Below are 17066 nucleotides of genomic sequence, written 5' to 3'. Positions count from 1 at the left end.
GCACTTAGCCAGGCTTGGTGGCTTATGCCTGTATTCCCAGCTACTTGGGAGGCTGAGATGGGGGATCACTTAAGCCCAGGAGTTCGAGGCTGCAGTGAGCTCCAGCCTGGATGACAGAGCAAGACCCTGTCTCTAAGAAAAAATAAAATAAAATACAAATGCATTTAATGCTGGCAACACAGCAGACAGTCCCTGACTTATAATGGTTCGATTTTTGATTTTTTTTTTCCCCAGGAGACAGTCTCACTCTGTTGCCCAGGCTAGAGTGCCGTGGCTTCAGCCTCGCTCACAGCAACCTCAAACTCCTAGGCTCAAGCGATCCTCCTGCCTCAGCCTCCCGAGTAGCTGGGACTACAGGCATGTGCCACCATGCTCAGCTAATTTTTTCTATATATATTTTTAGTTGTCCATATTTCTTTCTATTTTTAGTAGAGATGGGGTCTCGCTCTTGCTCAGGCTGGTCTCGAACTCCTGAGCTCAAAGGATCCACTCACCTCGGCCTCCCAGAGTGCCAGGATTACAGGAGTGAGCCACCATACCTGGCCCCCTGATTTTTGATTTTTTGACTTTATCATGGTACAAGAGCCATATGCATTCAGCAGAAATCATAACTCATTGTAGGCCATAAGGAGCTCCTTGACTTACAATGGGGGTAACCTCTCAATAAACCCACTGTAAAGTCGAAAAATATTAAGTGTGCCGGGCACGGTGGCTCACACCTGTAATCCCAGCACTTCACAAGACCGAGGCGGGAGGATCGCTCAAGGTCAGGAGTTCAAGACCAGCCTGAGCAAGAGCGAGACCCCGTCTCTACTAAAAATAGAAATTATTTGGACAACTAAAAATATATATAGAAAAAAAAAAGAAATCAGGGACCCTATACATTTTACATAAACAGAAAGGTCACATACTCTACCTATACATTGTTTTGTTTTGTTTTGTTTTTAATTTATTTTTATTTTTTTTTTTTTGAGGCAGTGTCTCACTCTGTTGCCCGGGCTAGAGTGCCGTGGTGTCAGCCTAGCTCACAGCAACCTCAAACTCCTGGGCTTAAGCGATCCTCCTGCCTCAGCCTCCCGAGTAGCTGGGACTACAGGCATGCGCCACCATGCCCGGCTAATTTTTTCTATATATATTTTTAGTTGTCCAAATAATTTCTTTCTATTTTTAGTAGAGACGGGGTCTCGCTCTTGCTCAGGCTGGTCCACCTGTACATTGTAATACACACATGCACACACACCAGGGTCACAGGGACAGGACAATTTGAGTCCTTGACAGCCCCACTTCCCTTTCGCTGGGTCACCACAGCCTTAATGTGCCTGTTTGCCTGCGGTGACCTCTGTGTGAGAGCAGTCACCCATGTACTTGGGGCAGAGAGTGGCAGCAGCGTGGGTGCACCCCACTCCCATTTCCTCAGCCTCTTTCTCCCCTGTGCTCTCCTGTCACTTGTAATCTGCCCACTGTGCTCCCTCATGGTGCTCATTTCTCCGATCCTCCCGGCGGGAGGGCCGGCGTTCTCCAACAGCCGCCTTGGGGCTTTTCCTCAGACTTGTGTTTCTTCTCACTCCCTTTCCTCCTCTCTTTGCCCCTAGGCCTTTTCTCCCTGTCTCCCTTCTGCTCTGTTCTCCCTCCAGCCCAGGCCCCCCACCGTGCGACCCAGGCGTGGGGGGGTGGGGCACACCAACATCCCGGAAGCTACTTGCACAGGCCAGCATCCGCCACCACCACCACTACCACTGGGCTCCTGTTCGTAAAAATTGGCCTGCTCCTTTATTTGTCCAGAAGAGCAGTCCCACCCGCAACTCAAACTGGGCACAGGCGCTTCAGTGACAATGGCTTCAGACCCTCCTGCCGCAGGGCCCAAGAGAGACAGTTTCCAGGCGGACACACAAAGTCCACGTGGGGCTGCGGCTCAGGCACTGCGGTGTAGAGGACGGTGGGGAGTCCCAGCCCCATCTTGTAGCTGGGGACACTGGGGCACACACAGAGGGGGCTGGCTTGTGTCCCACCGGTCCAGGACCAGACCTCAGGGCCCCGGGAGGGTCTGCAGGCAGCTAGGAGCCGGCCAAGTGTTGGTGAAAGTAGAGGCCGAAGAGACTGGAGAGAAGCTGGCAGGCGGCTGTCCACCAGACAAGGTAGGCCAGGACACCGCGGAGAAAGAGCGGCGTGAGCAAGCCGCCCAGGGCTCCGGCGATGCGGGCTGCCGTCTGCTGGGCTTCATCCTCCCCTGGGCCGACCGGGACAGCGCTGGCTGAGGACGGGGTGGGGGACAGTGGGGGTGCAGGGCCCAGGCCCCAGGAGTAGCCACCTGGGATAAAAGGAGGATGGAGGGAAGTATGGGTGGAGACACAGGAGGGGTAGGCCTCCCAGCCCCCACCTCTGGCTCCTGCCCGGGCCCCGCCCCTACCCCAGGCTCCTCCTCCTGCCGAGGCCCCGCCCCTACTCCAGGCCCCTCCTCCCGCTCAGGCCCCGCTGCCTCCACTTTTTGTGCTGGACCCTCCCCTCCCCTCCTTTACCCTTCTTCCCCCTGCAGTTCTCACCCAGTGTCTTGAGCAGTAGTGTGCAGTTGAGGGTGAGGATGAGTGGTGTGAGGTACTGCAAGCTTACCACCGTCACGTAACAGTAGACCCGGACCACCTGGTGGGCAAGCAGCAGTGGTGGCTGCAGAGGGGGCCTTCTGGGTTCAGCGTTCACTCATACCTGAGTGACCCAGAGACCTACCCTGAGCTCCAGGTTCCCTCCCTGCCCAGCGTCCATACCCGCTGCTGGATCTCGCGGGCCTCGATGCGGCCAGCCTCCTTCCGCAGCTGCTGCACGCGGGCCTTGGCCAGGCACAGGTAGGCCTGAAGGTGGGGCCGGGTCACCGCCAGCCGCAGCAAGCACAGAGCCACCAGCACCCAGAGGCGCATCGAATCGAAGGCAGAGTCTGACAGCCTGCACCGAGGGGCACAAGAGGGGGCAAGAAGGCTAACAAGGCTGCCCCTTCACCCCCAGGATCTGTCCCCCAACCTCCAAGATCTTCCCCCGGCTCCTCCCTGACCCTCAGAGACTGGAGTACAGAGAGGCGCCTCCAGCCCCACCCAATACGCACAGGGAGAAAGGTGTTCCTCCAAAGGGCGCCTGTTGTAGGAAGTCCCGTGCAATGGGCTTTGTCCAGAGCCACAGGATGAACAGGGGAGACAGGAAGCTGGTGTGCAGGAGGAACCTGGGGGGGGTGAGGGCAGGAAGGGGTGAGGCACCCCACCACTCCCCTAGCCTCCCCCCAGTCCCCCAATCCCCCCACCCACCAGGCGACCCACGTAACTGCAGCATGGGCCGGTCCTCTGACATGGTCAACGCATCGCGGTGGGTCTGGGCCAGCCGCAGGCCCGGGAAGGTGAGGAAGGCACCCAGCATGGAGCCCACCACCGCCAGCCCCACTCGGATGGCCAGCTTGGCCAGAGGGAGCCTGGGGAGAATAGCAAGTCAAGGGGTCCCACGGCCAGTCAGAAGCCTGCCTGTGGGACCCTAGGAGACTCCCAGCCTGCCCCTGTCCCCATTCCCCAATACCAGAACTCACGCCCAGTCCCAGCCCTGCTTCTTCAGAAATGGCTCCAAGTTCTGGGTCATGCTGGCCAAGCCTGGGGAAGATAAGGAGAGGATGGAGTAGAGAGGACTCCCAGGGTCTCCAAGCCCATTCTGCCCCCTTCCCAGGTATCCTTTTGCTCCCCAAGTAGGAATGCACTAGTGGTGGCCAGGCCCTGTATCAAGCACTAGAACAACTTTGTGCTCTAGTTGTGCAGGGCTCTCTTCAAGAAACAGAAGAATGCACCAAGCAGACACCTCTGATTGGGCTGGAGACATGGGGTTGGGCTGCTGAGTGTGAGTTTCCTAGATTATTCCAGGAATCTGGAGGAGGATGAAGGATTCCTGCAAAGTCCTCCTGGAAGAAGGAATTCTCAATTCAGGCCCCAAGATTTTCCAAAGATTAAAAGCAAATTAATATGAGCTCACAACCAAAATTACCAAACACACAAGGAAACAAATCACCATAAAGGAGAGCTGGCAGAAAAATAATAGATAAAGTTTAGGCCTCAAGAACTAAAGAAATTGGCACTATCAATTATGTGTTAAATGATTAAAGAAATACAAGCTGGAATCACAGAATGGGTGACATTGAGACTACCTTCAGATGACTGGATAGACTTACAAAGGAACTAAATTAAGCTTTTCTAAAGAGAAAATATAATTATTGAAATAATAGGTTGTTAAACAGCACATTAGAAACAGCCAAAGGAGGAACTGATGAAACGGAAGACCAGTCTGAGGAAATCACTCAGATTCCAACTCAGAAAGACAAGAAGGTAGGAAATATGAAGGGAGGCTAAGAGATAAGGAGAGCAGAGTAGAAACCCCAGCATAAGTTAAATTAGAGCCCCAGAGTGAGAAAAGAGAGGGAACAAAGGGTCATGCTGGACAAGCCTGGGGAAGATAAGGAGAGGATGGAGTAGAATGGATTCCCAGGGTCTCCAAGCCCATTCTGCCCCCCTCCCAGGCATCCTTTTGGATGTTATTGGAAAAGAAAGGAGTTACTGGAAAAGAATGACTAAGCCTGCAGAATGAATGAAGCACACAAACTATCAACCAGATAAATAAAAGGAAATCCATACCTAGACACACTGTAGTGAAACGGCAGAACACCACAAAGAGATCACAAAGCAGCCAGAGAGTTAAGACAGATCACCTATAAAGGAATGACAATTAGGCTAACAGCCAATATCAACTGCAACAACAGAAAAGGAACAAACAGAAAGCAAAAAAGGGCTCACGCCTATAATCCTAGCACTCTGGGAGGCTGAAGTGGGCAGATTGTTTGAGCTCAGTAGTTCGAGACCAGCCTGAGCAAGAGTGAGACCCCGTCTCTACTAAAAATAGAAAGAAATTATATGGACAGCTAAAAATATATAGAGAAAAATTAGCCAGGCATGGTGGTGGTGCCTGTAGTCCCAGCTACTCGGGAGGCTGAGGCAGTTGGATTGCATGAGCCCAGGAGTTTGAGGTTGCTGTGAGCTAGGCTGATGCCACAGCACTCTAGCCTGGGCAACAGAGTGAGACTCTGTCTCAAAAACAAAAAAACAGAAAGCAAAAAAGTAAGATGGTAGAAACAAGGCCATATATGTCAGTAATCACAATAAATGTAACTAGACTAAATTTTAAGTTAAATGATAAAGACTGTCAGACTATATTGAAAATATCCAGGTACATGGTTTTTAAAGGATAACACACTCCAACATAAGGTCACTGGAAGGTTGAAAGTAAAGGGATGTTAAAAAGACATAGAAAATTCTAATCAAAAGAAAGCTGGAAAGGCTATATTAATACCAGATGAACTAGACTAAGAAGTATTATTAGATTCACGCCTGTAATCCTAGCACTCTGGGAGGCCGAGGTAGGTGGATCATTTGAGCACAGGAGTTCGAGACCAGCCTGAGCAAGAGCAAGACCCCTTCTCTACTAAAAAAAAAAAAATACTAAAAAAAAATAGAATGAAATTAGCCGGACAACTAAAAATATATAGAAACAATTAGCCGGGCATGGTGGCACATGCCTGTAGTCCCAGCTACTCAGGAGGCTGAGGCAGTAGGATTGTTTGAGCCCAGGAGTTTGAGGTTGCTGTGAGCTAGACTGATGCCATGGCACTCTAGCCCTGACAACAGGGTGAGACTCTATCTCAAAAAAAAAAAAAAAAAAAAAAAAAAAGAAGTATTATTAGAGATAGAAGGAGTCAATATATCATGACAAAATAGCTGACTCACCAGGAAAATCTGGCAATTCCAAATTTATGAACATCTTGTAAATTAGCCTCAAAATATATAAAGAAAACACTGATGGAACTACATAGAGGAATTGAGAGCTCTACTATTTCATAGGGAGACTAATCTCTACTAACTGATGTGTCAAGGAGAAAAGATTAGGAAACACAGAGATTTGAATTTATTAGACTCATAGATCCACAGAATATGTCTTTCAAGAACACGTGAAATAGTCACAAAAATGGATCACATTCCAGGCCATAAGGCAATCTTACCAAATTTTAAAGAATCTATTTCAAAAGACCATCTTTTGTAACTATAGTGCAATTAAACAAGAAATAAATAAATTTTTTTAAGGTCCATGTTTGACTTTTTTTTTTTTTTTTTGAGATAGAGTCTTGCTCTGTCGCCCCAGTTAGAATGTTGTAGCATCATCATAGCTCACTGCAGCCTCAAACTCCTGGGCTCAGACTATCCTCCTGCCTCAGCCTCCTGAGTAGCTGGGACTACAGGCCTATGCCACCACGCCCCGTTAATTTTTTCCATTTTTAGTAGAGACAGGGTCTCGCTCTTGCTCAGGCTCGTCTCTAAATCCAAATCCTGAGCTTAAGTGATCCTCCTGCCTCAGCCTCCCAAGGTGGTAGGATTACAGGTCTGATCCACAGTGCCTGACCTCATATTTTTTTTTCTTAAGAGATATAGCCAGGCGAGGTGGCTCAAGCCTATACTTTTAGCACTTTGGGAGGCTGAGGCAGGAAGATCGGTTGAGCCCAGGAGTTTGAAGTTGCAGTGAGCTACAATGCCATTGCACTCCAGCCCAGACAACAGAAGAAAAAAAAAAAAAAGAGAGACAGTCTCATTCTGTCACCCAGGCTGGAGTGCAGTGGCATGATCATAGCTCACTGCAGCCTTGAACTCCTGGGCTCAAGTGATCCTCCTACCTCAGCCTCACAAGTAGCGGGGACTACAGGTATGTGACACCATGCCTGGCTATGTGTAAAATTTTAAAAATATTTATGTAATAATCCACAGATCAAAGAAGAAATAATAATAGAAAAAACACCTAGACCTGAATGATAAAAAAATATCAGTAAAAACCTGGATGAACAAAAATGAGACTTGGTAAAATATATATACCATTAAATGCTATATATACTATAAAAATAGAAGAAACTGAAAATTTATGAGGCAAGTATCCAAGTGAGAAATTGAGAACAAGAGAAGGAAGTGTATCAGTCCTGCTCTGAAATGTCCTCACCACACCAAAGGGGAAGGAGCAGAAAAGACAAAAGAAAATCAAAAAGAATCCTCGATTCAGTAAAAATATAATTCCTTAGCAAGTTCATTGCATGGGAAACACTCACATTTGACCACTACATCCTAACACAAAAATTAGCTGCCAGGAGTTTCAGGGCTTATGTGAAATGCAGAACTTGAAATATTTTAGAAGAACATATAGAGTAAGGTTCTGATCTTAGGGAAGAGAAGGATATTTTCAAGACAAATACCAACTAAAATAATGAACTTCTGTTCCTGAAGCCACCTGAGAGGATGCCTGTGATTACAATGGCTCAGTAGAGAAAATGTGGTCTGTGTATACAGAGGGAAAATAATGCAAATTTGGGCAAAAGCAAAAAAAAAAAAACGAGAAACCGGAACACTTGTGCACTGTTGGTGGGAATCTAAAATGGTGTCACCGCTGTGGAAAACAATATGGTATTTCGTCAAAACATTAAAAATAGGCCGGGTGCGGTGGCTCACGCCTGTAATCCCAGCACTTCACAAGACTGAGGCGGGAGGATCGCTTGAGGCCAGGAGTTCAAGACCAGCTTGAGCAAGAGCAAAATCCCCTTCTCTACTAAAAACTAGACAAATTAGCCGGGTGTGGTGGCACAGGCCTGTAGTCCCAGCTACTCCAGAGGCTGAGGCAAGAGGATCGCTTGATCCCAGGAGTCTGAGGTTGCAGTGAGCTGTGATGATGCCACTGCACTCCATCCCTGGCAACAGAGGGAGACTTTGTCTCAAAGATAAATAAACAAAAATATAAAAATAGCCGAGCGCAGTGGCTCACGCCTGTAATCCTAGCCCTCTGGGAGGCCGAGGCGGATGGATCGCTCAAGGTCAGGAGTTCGAGACCAGCCTGAGTGAGACCCCATCTCTACTGAAAAAATAGAAAGAAATTATCTGACCGACTAAAAATATATATAGAAAAAATTAGCTGGGCATGGTGGTGCATGCCTGTAGTCCCAGCTACTTGGGAGGCTGAGGCAGGAGGATCGCTTGAGCCCAGGAGTTTGAGGTTGCTGTGAGCTAGGCTGATGCCACGGCACTCACTCTAGCCAGGGCAACAAAGTGAGACTCTGTCTCAAAAAAAAAAAAAAAAAAAAAAAAAATCTATCTATCTATCTATATCTATATATATAGATATGTGTGTGTATATATATATATATATATATATATATATATATATATAGGATTACTATGTGATCTAGCAATGCCACTTCTTGGCATATATCCCCCAACATTGAAAGCAGGCTCCTGAAGAGATACTTGTGCCCCCCCCCCGTTTATAGCAGCATCATTCACAGTAGCCAGAAGGTGGAAGCACCCCAAGTGCCCATCCACAGATCAATGGATAAACAAAATGTGGTCCGTCCATACAACAAAATATTTATTCAGCCTTAAAAATGGGATTTGGTGGGGCTCGGGGCCCTTTGCCCCATGGCTTCCTAGGGGGCTGAGAGCAGCCTGCAAGCAGGGGCAGAGTGACTTCCTGCCCCTGGCCTAGCTGGTGGCCTAGGGCCCCTGTGCCTGGGGGCTGCTCAGGGTGGGCTCCAGCTGGTGTGTTCAGCTGGGTCAGCATCTTCCCAGCCCTGTGGGTCCTGTGCCACCCCAGGGCCCTGTGTCCCACTTACGTTTTCCTGACCACGGGACTCGGGCTACCCTGTCTGCCTGGCAGCGCCTCCCTGGTCTCAGCTCCAAGGGGTTGGGTGCAAAGCTTTGGACATCCAGGGAGACCGACACACAGTCAGGCGCGTCAAGTGGGTTGAAGACATAATCAATACCAACACGAAACAGGTCATCGGCATTTTTGCACCGCTTTTCCACCTTTCAGCTTCTTTCCCGCTTTGTCAAGTTACTGGTTTTCAGCAAAAAAGTATCTCCAGGTTTTAATAGCCTTAGCTTGAGAAGACGATTGAATGGAACTCAAGGGTAGTATCTACATGCCGTTCTTTGGTGGTTGGGATTTTTGGCCTGTACATGTTCTTATTTGATGAGGCCACTATAGCTGATCCACTTTGGGGTGATCGATCCCTTGGGAATGTGACTATTGTTACGCTCAGGCTACCTCATTTCTTTTCCTTTTTTTTTTTTTTTTTGGAGGCAGAGTCTCACTCTGTCACCCAGGCTAGAGTGCAATGCCATCAGCCTAGCCCACAGCAACCTCCAACTCCTGGGCTCAAGCGATCCTCCTGCCTCAGCCTCCCAAGTAGCTGGGACTATAGGAATGCACCACCACATCTAGCTAATTTCTGTTAAATTATGTTTTGATACCCTATCATAAGTTAAAATTAAATTTTTTTTTTTTTAAGACAGCGTCTCGCTCTATTGCCCGGGCTAGAGTGAGTGCCGTGGCATCAGCCTAGCCCACAGCAACCTCAAACTCCTGGGCTTAAGCAATCCTTCTGCCTCAGCCTCCCGAGTAGCTGGGACTACAGGCATGCGCCACCATGCCCGGTTAATTTTTTATATATTATATATATATATATATATATATTTTTTTTTTTTTTTAGTTGGCCAGATAATTTCTATTTTTTTTTTTTTAGTAGAGATGGGATCTCACTCTTGCTCAGGCTGGTCTCGAACTCCTGACCTCCAGCGATCCACCCACCTTGGCCTCCCAGAGTGCTAGGATTACAGGTGTGAGCCACTGCGCCTGGCCAAAATTAAATTTTTCTTCCAACTGTTTCATTTTGTTATGTCATGGGCTAGCCCTATGTTAAGAATAATAATAGTTATGTTGTTACCAACCCTAACAGTGACTCTGACACAGTTTGGATAACCCGGGACTGTCTTAAAGGTCATTGTCTAGTTTATAGGTATTTGAATCAAATTCTTTTCTAAATTTTAATAATTTGACTCAAATCAAATTTTTGCTAAAGTGTCAGTTTTTAAATGGTATTCTTTCTCTGAAGCACATCGGGCATTTGGAAAACAGTTCTTCCCTGGTGTGAACAGTCCACTTCATTGCCAGTGGCACCATTTGTTACGCATTCAGAAACATAAGTATTGTTATAATGTGATTGTTTCTTCTGTGTCATTTTTAAGCGAACTAAACATGTTTCAAAAGATGCTATTAAAATGTTTAAAAAATGGAATTCTAACACCTGCTATAACCAGGATGAAACTTGAAGACATTATGCTAAGTGAAATAAGCCCGTCATAAAAGAACAAATACTGTACACTTCCACCTTTATGAGGTCCCTAAGGTAGTCACATTTGTAGAAATGGAAAACAGAAGGGTGGTTACCAAGGGCTGGGGGAGAGACAGGGAGTAGGTGTTTAATGGGAACAAAGTTTCAGTTTGGGAAGATGAAACAGTTGTGGGGATGGATGGTGGTGATGGTTGCACAACATTGTGAATGTAGTTAATGCCACTGAACTGAACACTTATAAATGGTTAAGATGGTGAATTTTGTTGTATCTATTTTACCACAATAAAAAAAAAATGGAAAGGGAAAAAAAAGACATATGAAAATGGGCAACAATGTGAACAGGTATTTCACAGAAGAGGAAATATGAATCATGAATAAACAGGTAGAAGTGCTCAACTTCCCTGGTAATCAGCAAGTTCACATGGGCTATGGTGAGGATTTTGGTCTTTCTCCTAAGACCCTTGGAGTCTGGTGCCAAGAAGAAAAGTTACATGATCCAAATTATGTTTTGAAAAGAACATTCAAGAAATAAAGATAAATGGCAAACTGAGAAAACTATTTGTAACTCCTATCACACGCAAAGGCTAAATTCCTTAATACATAAAGAGTGCCTACAAATCAATAAAAGGTCCAACAAACCAATAACAAAAACTGGGCAAAAGAAATAAACAGGCCTTTTCAAGAAAGGAAACACAACGGCTCTTCAACATATGAAAAGATGCTCAACCTCACTTATATTTCCACACATCAGGTCACCCAAGACTTGAAAGTCTGAGGAAATGCAGTCAGAGAGGATGTCAGGAAATAGGCACATTCATACCTCTTTTCCTAAAGGGCAATTTGCAACATTGCCAAAGCTACAAATGCACTTTCTTGCACAGGGACACATGCACAAGGCTATTCCTACATAACACTGTTATACAACAACCAATGTGGTTTCATGCAATGATGTCACATAGCAAAAGACCTAGATGTCCATAAATAGGGACCTGGTTAAATAATCATAGAATATTCATATAATGAATACTATGTAGCTGTTATAAAAAAATAACACTGTAGTGTCAAGGAACCCAGGACTTCCAACATTTATTGTTTCTAAGAGAAAAAGATAAAGTATAAAACCACATTTTGTGTGAATAAAAGAAAGTAGAGCTATAGGTTTCCTCTGGGGAGGAGAACAGTGAAGGAGGGTGATTTTCACTCTATCCTTCTTGTACTTTACGAATTTCATGTCATTTACCTATCCCCGAACAATTAAATTAGAATAAGTAAATATTAAACACCATGGCTGCTGGGTAGGGCACAGACTGAGGTGGAACAGAAGTACCTGTGTGAAGAGCTATAGCCACCAAGTGTGTACACCAAAGGGGGGACGTCCTCTCTTCCCCAAAGCCCAAGAGGGCACCCAGGTAGCAGGCACTTGAGGCTCAGGAGCCATTATGGTCACTAATGGAGACTGCTCGGGCCCTAGGAGTCCCCTCCTTCATCTATTTAATACTATGTGTCCGATGGGCAAGCCAGTTAAGCTGCCCGGGTCAAATTACACAAGGGAGTGACAGTAGCAGTGGCTCCACGCTGGGGAACACACTTACCTGGCTCCAGGCCCAGCTCAAGGGTCTCCTCCCGCACCACCTGCACCAGCATGGCCAACAGCAGGAAGAGGAAGGCGAAGGTCAGGCAGACAGAGCGCTCACCCCCCTCCTCCGCGCCGAAGTACAGCCCGGTCACAGTCAGGAACACCTTGCTGGGGGTGGAGCTAAGGAGGCCTTGGGTGCTGGTGCCAACTGTCCCCAGCCCGCTCCACTACACCTATTCCAGGACCCCCCAGCTTCAGGGCACAAATGCCCTTGCACAAATTGGCCTTGCGGGTGGCCTGGAGGAGTTCCAGTTTTGGGTCTCGGGGCCCAGATCAGGGTGTGAGCTGGTGGTGTTTGTTCAGTGGGAAGTAGCCTCATCACACCACTTGTGGCCAATTAGGAATGGCCACCAAGTCTGTGTGGCTCCCCACACCCCTGGCTAGGTGACCCTGCCTCCTTGAGTCCCCTTGCCTCCTGGCCACATTCGTATATCTCGGGAAAGCTATCAGAGATACAAGGGCTGCAGCTCCAAACCACCCTCAAAAGTCACACAGGGCTTTTGAGAACCGGTGTGGGTCTCAAGACAGTTTTTCTTTTCCAGAAGCCCACTCCACAGGAGTGGTATTCTTGCTGTACTTTCTTAGACTTGGGTCCCCAAAGTCACATATTTGCCTCTCTATGCTGCTTAATAAAAAATTTGCAAAGGAGGCATCTCTTTCTCAGCCCCTGAGTCTGGCTGGCCTGGTGATTTGCTTTGACACAGAGAATGTGACAGATGGGGCAGGGATGGAGGTGCGCCAACTTCAGGCAAGCCACTGCCTTTGATTCCCATGGTTTCTACTGCCACCAAAGAGCAAGACCATGTGGAGCGGTGATGAGCTGACCCAGCTGAGCCCAGCCAAGACTACCCACCCACAAAGCTAGAGCACAAAAAACAGCTGCTTTATGCCACCGAGCTTGGGGGAAGTTTGTGGCACAGCAGGGGAAAACTGCCACACCAGTGTAGAGTAAACCACGAAGCCTAGGTCCCCACATGCCCTACCCAGGGAGCTGGAAGGACGGATACATGGAGAAGGCCACAGTAAGCAGGCACCAGAACACGGAGATGTTGGTCTCCTTGGCCGGGCCCAGCAGGTAGTAGTAGGCCTCTGTGAAGAGGTACACGCCACCCGAGTACACGGCAAAGTCCACGAACCACTGGTACTCCAGGAAGAAGTGCAGGACTGCAGGAAGCACTCCACTGAGCCCCTGCCCAGCCAGCCCAGGACTCTCCCCAGCCCAACCCCAGTGAGGATGTGGTGACCTTCAAGGGCCCAGGAAGGAGAGTTTGGGGACCAGTGCTGGGCTGTTACCTAGGGCATCCACGGTTGTGAGGGGACAAGTTTCCAGCTGGAGTGGGGTGTCGCGGGGCACAGACAGTGGCTTCTCATCACTAAGCCCATTGGCCCATCTAGGGGGATGGGGAAAAAGAAGGTGGCAGGTGAGAACGGCATCCTACAAGCACCTGGGAGGCTCTGCACATCAGGATGTGGGTACCCCCCCACCCATAGAGCAGCCCAGAGCACACTGCCTGTAAACGTGGGATGCTAACTTGACAATGACCATCTCTTCGGACTGGGGCCTGATTCACCTGTGCCCGGAGCGGTGCACGGAAATGAGGGAGGGCAGAACCTGGAGCCCTTAGGCAGGAGCAAAGCTGTCTCCCGGGGAGGAGCTGCCCACCCAGGGCTGAGGCTGGGCCCGGCTCACTCACCGCTCCTTCCTGCCTCTGGGCCTCTGCTTGCCTGCCAGGGCCCGAAGCTCCTCCTCCGACGGGTGCTTGTACCGAAACAGACTGAGGGCAAAGCAAGGACAGGCAGTCAGGAAAGCTTGGGCATGGGGCATTGAGGCAGTGAGCCCCGAACCCAAGGACTTGGCTGGGCCAGGGGAAGCCCTGGGAGCGGGCAGGGGATGGGCTGGGGAGGTCTGGGACACCCCTGAATCTGCTGGCTGACTCTCCTGGGGAGGCAGGCGTGTGCATTTTTCTAGGGAGAGAATTCAGTTTCCTCCAGCTTCTCAGAAAGGGGTCAGAGACCCCCACAGGGACAGAAACCAGAGCAGGGTTGGAGGGGTAATCTCTAGCCGGAGTAAGGGCGGAAGGAAGGCAGGAGTGGGGGACGTCAGGGGCGTGGCTGTGGTACACGGGATCCAACGTGCGCCTCAAATATATGCAGACTGTCATACTTCAGTGACTCCTCAATAAAGTTGCCCCAGCCCCAGCCGAAATAAAGGCCGCACAAGACAGAGTGGGCATGGCTCCGCCTGGCCCCTCCCACCTCAGGGCGGGGCTCACCTGCCGTTGCAGAGCAGCCAGCGCGCGAAGGAGCAGTGCGGCGCCAGCCTGTGCATGAGGGTGGCAGTGAGCAGGGTCACCACCAGCTGCACTCCGAGGACCGCCTGGGGGGAGGGGACATGACGGGCAGTGCCTGCCAGAGGGTCACAAGCTCCTTCCCCCAACCCAGGCTATTTATAGAGAAGCTGGGCCAGATGGGGGAGGGTGAGCCTCTCTGGCTTCAGTGGCTTCTTACGGAAGGGGTTCCCGGGGGAGCAGAAACTCAACTCTGGGAGCCTCTGCTGAGAGCGGAGCCCCCTCACCTGGCCTGGATCTGCGCACCACCCCACCCCTGCGCCACCCACGTCACCGGCCAGCCCACCCCCCACCTGGCTGGGGTGTGGGAAGTGGAGCCCATAGGGTTTGCCCCCAGCCTCTGCTGTGGATTTCCAGTATTCATCTCCCCAAGCCTCAGCTTTCTCATCTGGAAATGGGGAACTCCCTATTCTGCTTCCTGTATTCGTAACCCCCACCTTCTAGCCCCGCACACCCAGGGAAAGCGGCTCGTCTGCCCCCACCTTGCACGCCAACCGCGTCTCGGTTGAGCTTCTTGGCTTCACCCTGGTGGCTCCTGCCCCTAAGTCTGTGCCACCTTATAGGGTCCCTGATGGCTCCACCCCCCCCCCCCCCCCCCTGTAATCAACCTCCTTGCAAAAACATCTCCGCTCCGGGCCCTCCCCACTTCAGCATAAAGGCTGACACGTTGGAGTGGGATGACTTATTTTAAATTGAAAATTTTCTTACCAAGTTCTACACAACAACCTTTTAAACACTAATTCAGAACACGTTTTCATATGCTTATTTTTAAACGTTTTAGAAGGATCAGTCTGAAGCTGAAATTGGGTTTTCCTGCTTGAGTGCAGTAAATACCCATGTGCTATCAGTAATTATGTAATTATGTAAAATTATGTGCTCAGGACAGCTGTCTACTAGTCTTCTGGTATTATAACCAACAATTAAAATGAAATAAAGATTACTTAAATGGTAAAATTAATTGATTATTAACATAATCCCTAATCAGGCATAAATAAGCTAAGTTTAGTAGGAAAAACTCTAGTGTGATGGATATCGGGCCTCGCGCTGCAATTCACAAGGAGTGCTGGGAAGTCCATCACTAAAATTACCGACTGTAGGACATTTTCTCTATGCCTGTGACTCGGAAACCGAAAAAAGAAATCCTTTTTCCGTAATAAAATGTGGTGGGAGGCACCGTCATCCTAACCTCCAAATCCTCGTTGCTCGTTGCTCGCCCTCCCCTGCATCCAAGTGCAGACTGGTTGGCGGTCCACCCGGGTTCCTCCAAACCCAGTGGGCCAGGCCTCTCCAAAGTCCTCCCTTCCTTCTAGGACCCCCTCCCCTCCACGCCCCCCTAGCGCCTCTCACCAGCTGCTGTGGGGCCTCGGGACAAGCTCCACCCTGTTTCCTTCCCGTCTGGAGACCACCCAGCCTCACTGCCTGGCTGTCTCCCCAGCCCTCCCTACGTCAACCACTGGGGTCTCAGAGGCCCTACTGGACCCGCGGGCTCTCCATCGCTGACTTTGTCACCTCCAAAACCTCCCAGGGAGAAGACCTTGCTGGAGGGTCGCGTCCCTCCAGCCCAGGCTCCTGAGGTCGGTCCAGGGATGTGTCTCATGGCCCCGCCCCCTAACAGTCTCCCGTTTCAGGGTCAACGCTCTGCAGACATCTCCAAAGAACTTCTGGAGCCTTCTATCAGCCCATGTCCCTTCCTTGCCCTTCTCTGGATTTACGATCATCGAACCCAAGAATCCTACTAAAATCAATGCAACCTTCCTCCATCCGGTTCCCGAGAGCCCTGGTCCTCACCTGCTGCAAGCGTCCGGCACTCGGCCTGGAACGACGCCCCACTTTCAACAATCCCATTCATTAATGCACTTCCTTCAGGCCCAATTCCAACGTCCCTCCTCGGGGATCCCTCCCAGGCAGGGCCAGACACCCCTCCCACTCCCTGTCCCTCCCTCTGCCCAGGCCGGACCCCTCAGGGAGACCCCCCACTCTCCTGCAGAACCCTGTCCCCAGAGTGGGCCCCAAGAGGACCCCAGACCACCCTCGCGGGACTCCAACGAACTCGGGTCTCCAGTCTCCTTTGCGGGACCACGACCCCTAGGCGGAACCCCAGGCCCCTAAGGGATCTCCAAAACCAGAACCCCCAGAACGCTCAGGGGCTTCCAGTCCTCTCGGCACGACCCCCGCCGGCTCCCTCGGAGGCCTGCAGCGAGACCAGGCCCCAGAGAGGGACACACGGCCCTCAGCGTGACCCCACGTCCCTCACAGCCGCCAATCCCCACAAAGGGACCTCATCCCATCGGCGTCTCCCTGGACCCCCTCGGCTGGACCCCGGCCTCTCAGGGCACCCCACGCCGCAGAACGCTCGCTCACCATGTCGCATACAGAAGCCTAATGCACAGACCCACGGGCCTATGGCTCAGGTCACTCCTCGGGAACTCGACCAATCAGAGCCCCACACTAGTGTGACGAGCAGCTCACGCAACCAATCATCGGGTTTTGAACGGCAAATCGCGAGGGACGAGGGTTCGCTCGCGTTGCATGCCGGAAGTTGTAGTTCCGACCTGCTGGTTCTGAGCTCCGAGTCCGGCTGTATCTGAGAGCCTGTTTGACGGCCTCTCTAAGGCTGTCTTCTCACCTACACACCCATCTTGCAGGTCTGCTGAGAAAACATTCATCCACACACTGTCCCCGGAGGGGCAGGTTTTTTTTGTTTTGTTTTGTTTGTTTTACGGCAAGTCAAGTGAGGGACAATTCTAAGTGTTGAACGTCCCCCATCACGGACATTCAATGGCTCCCACTGTCTAAACTCCTAAGCGTTCAAAGACTGAATTCAGACCCCTCTGCCTGATTTAAATCTGCCTCC

At 50.0% G+C, this 17066-nt stretch overlaps 1 protein-coding gene across 3 annotated transcripts; it reads right to left on the bottom strand.

Moving 5' to 3' along the window:
- Window positions 1-1742: 1742 nt before the first annotated feature.
- TMEM161A (transmembrane protein 161A) lies at window positions 1743-16653 on the bottom strand. 3 transcript variants are annotated; one of them, XM_045551714.1, is made up of 12 exons: window positions 16574-16653; window positions 14138-14241; window positions 13559-13639; window positions 13158-13255; window positions 12872-13028; window positions 11821-11972; window positions 3560-3620; window positions 3305-3448; window positions 3092-3205; window positions 2760-2934; window positions 2541-2637; window positions 1743-2308 (listed from the first exon to the last, which is right to left on the bottom strand). In XM_045551714.1, exons 1-12 carry the CDS (start codon window positions 16574-16576, stop codon window positions 2055-2057), a joined length of 1440 nt encoding a protein of 479 aa, XP_045407670.1. In that variant the 5' UTR covers window positions 16577-16653; the 3' UTR covers window positions 1743-2054. The 3 variants fall into 3 exon arrangements, with proteins under 3 accessions (XP_045407670.1, XP_045407678.1, XP_045407687.1); XM_045551722.1 differs by lacking the exon at window positions 3305-3448; XM_045551731.1 differs by lacking the exons at window positions 11821-11972; window positions 12872-13028.
- Between the last annotated feature and the right edge of the window lie 413 nt (window positions 16654-17066).

This window comes from Lemur catta, chromosome 1, assembly GCF_020740605.2.
Source record: "Lemur catta isolate mLemCat1 chromosome 1, mLemCat1.pri, whole genome shotgun sequence".
Classification (NCBI taxonomy): domain Eukaryota; kingdom Metazoa; phylum Chordata; class Mammalia; order Primates; family Lemuridae; genus Lemur; species Lemur catta.
Note: the sequence above shows the minus strand (reverse complement) of the source record. Positions and strands in the feature narration are given on the sequence as shown.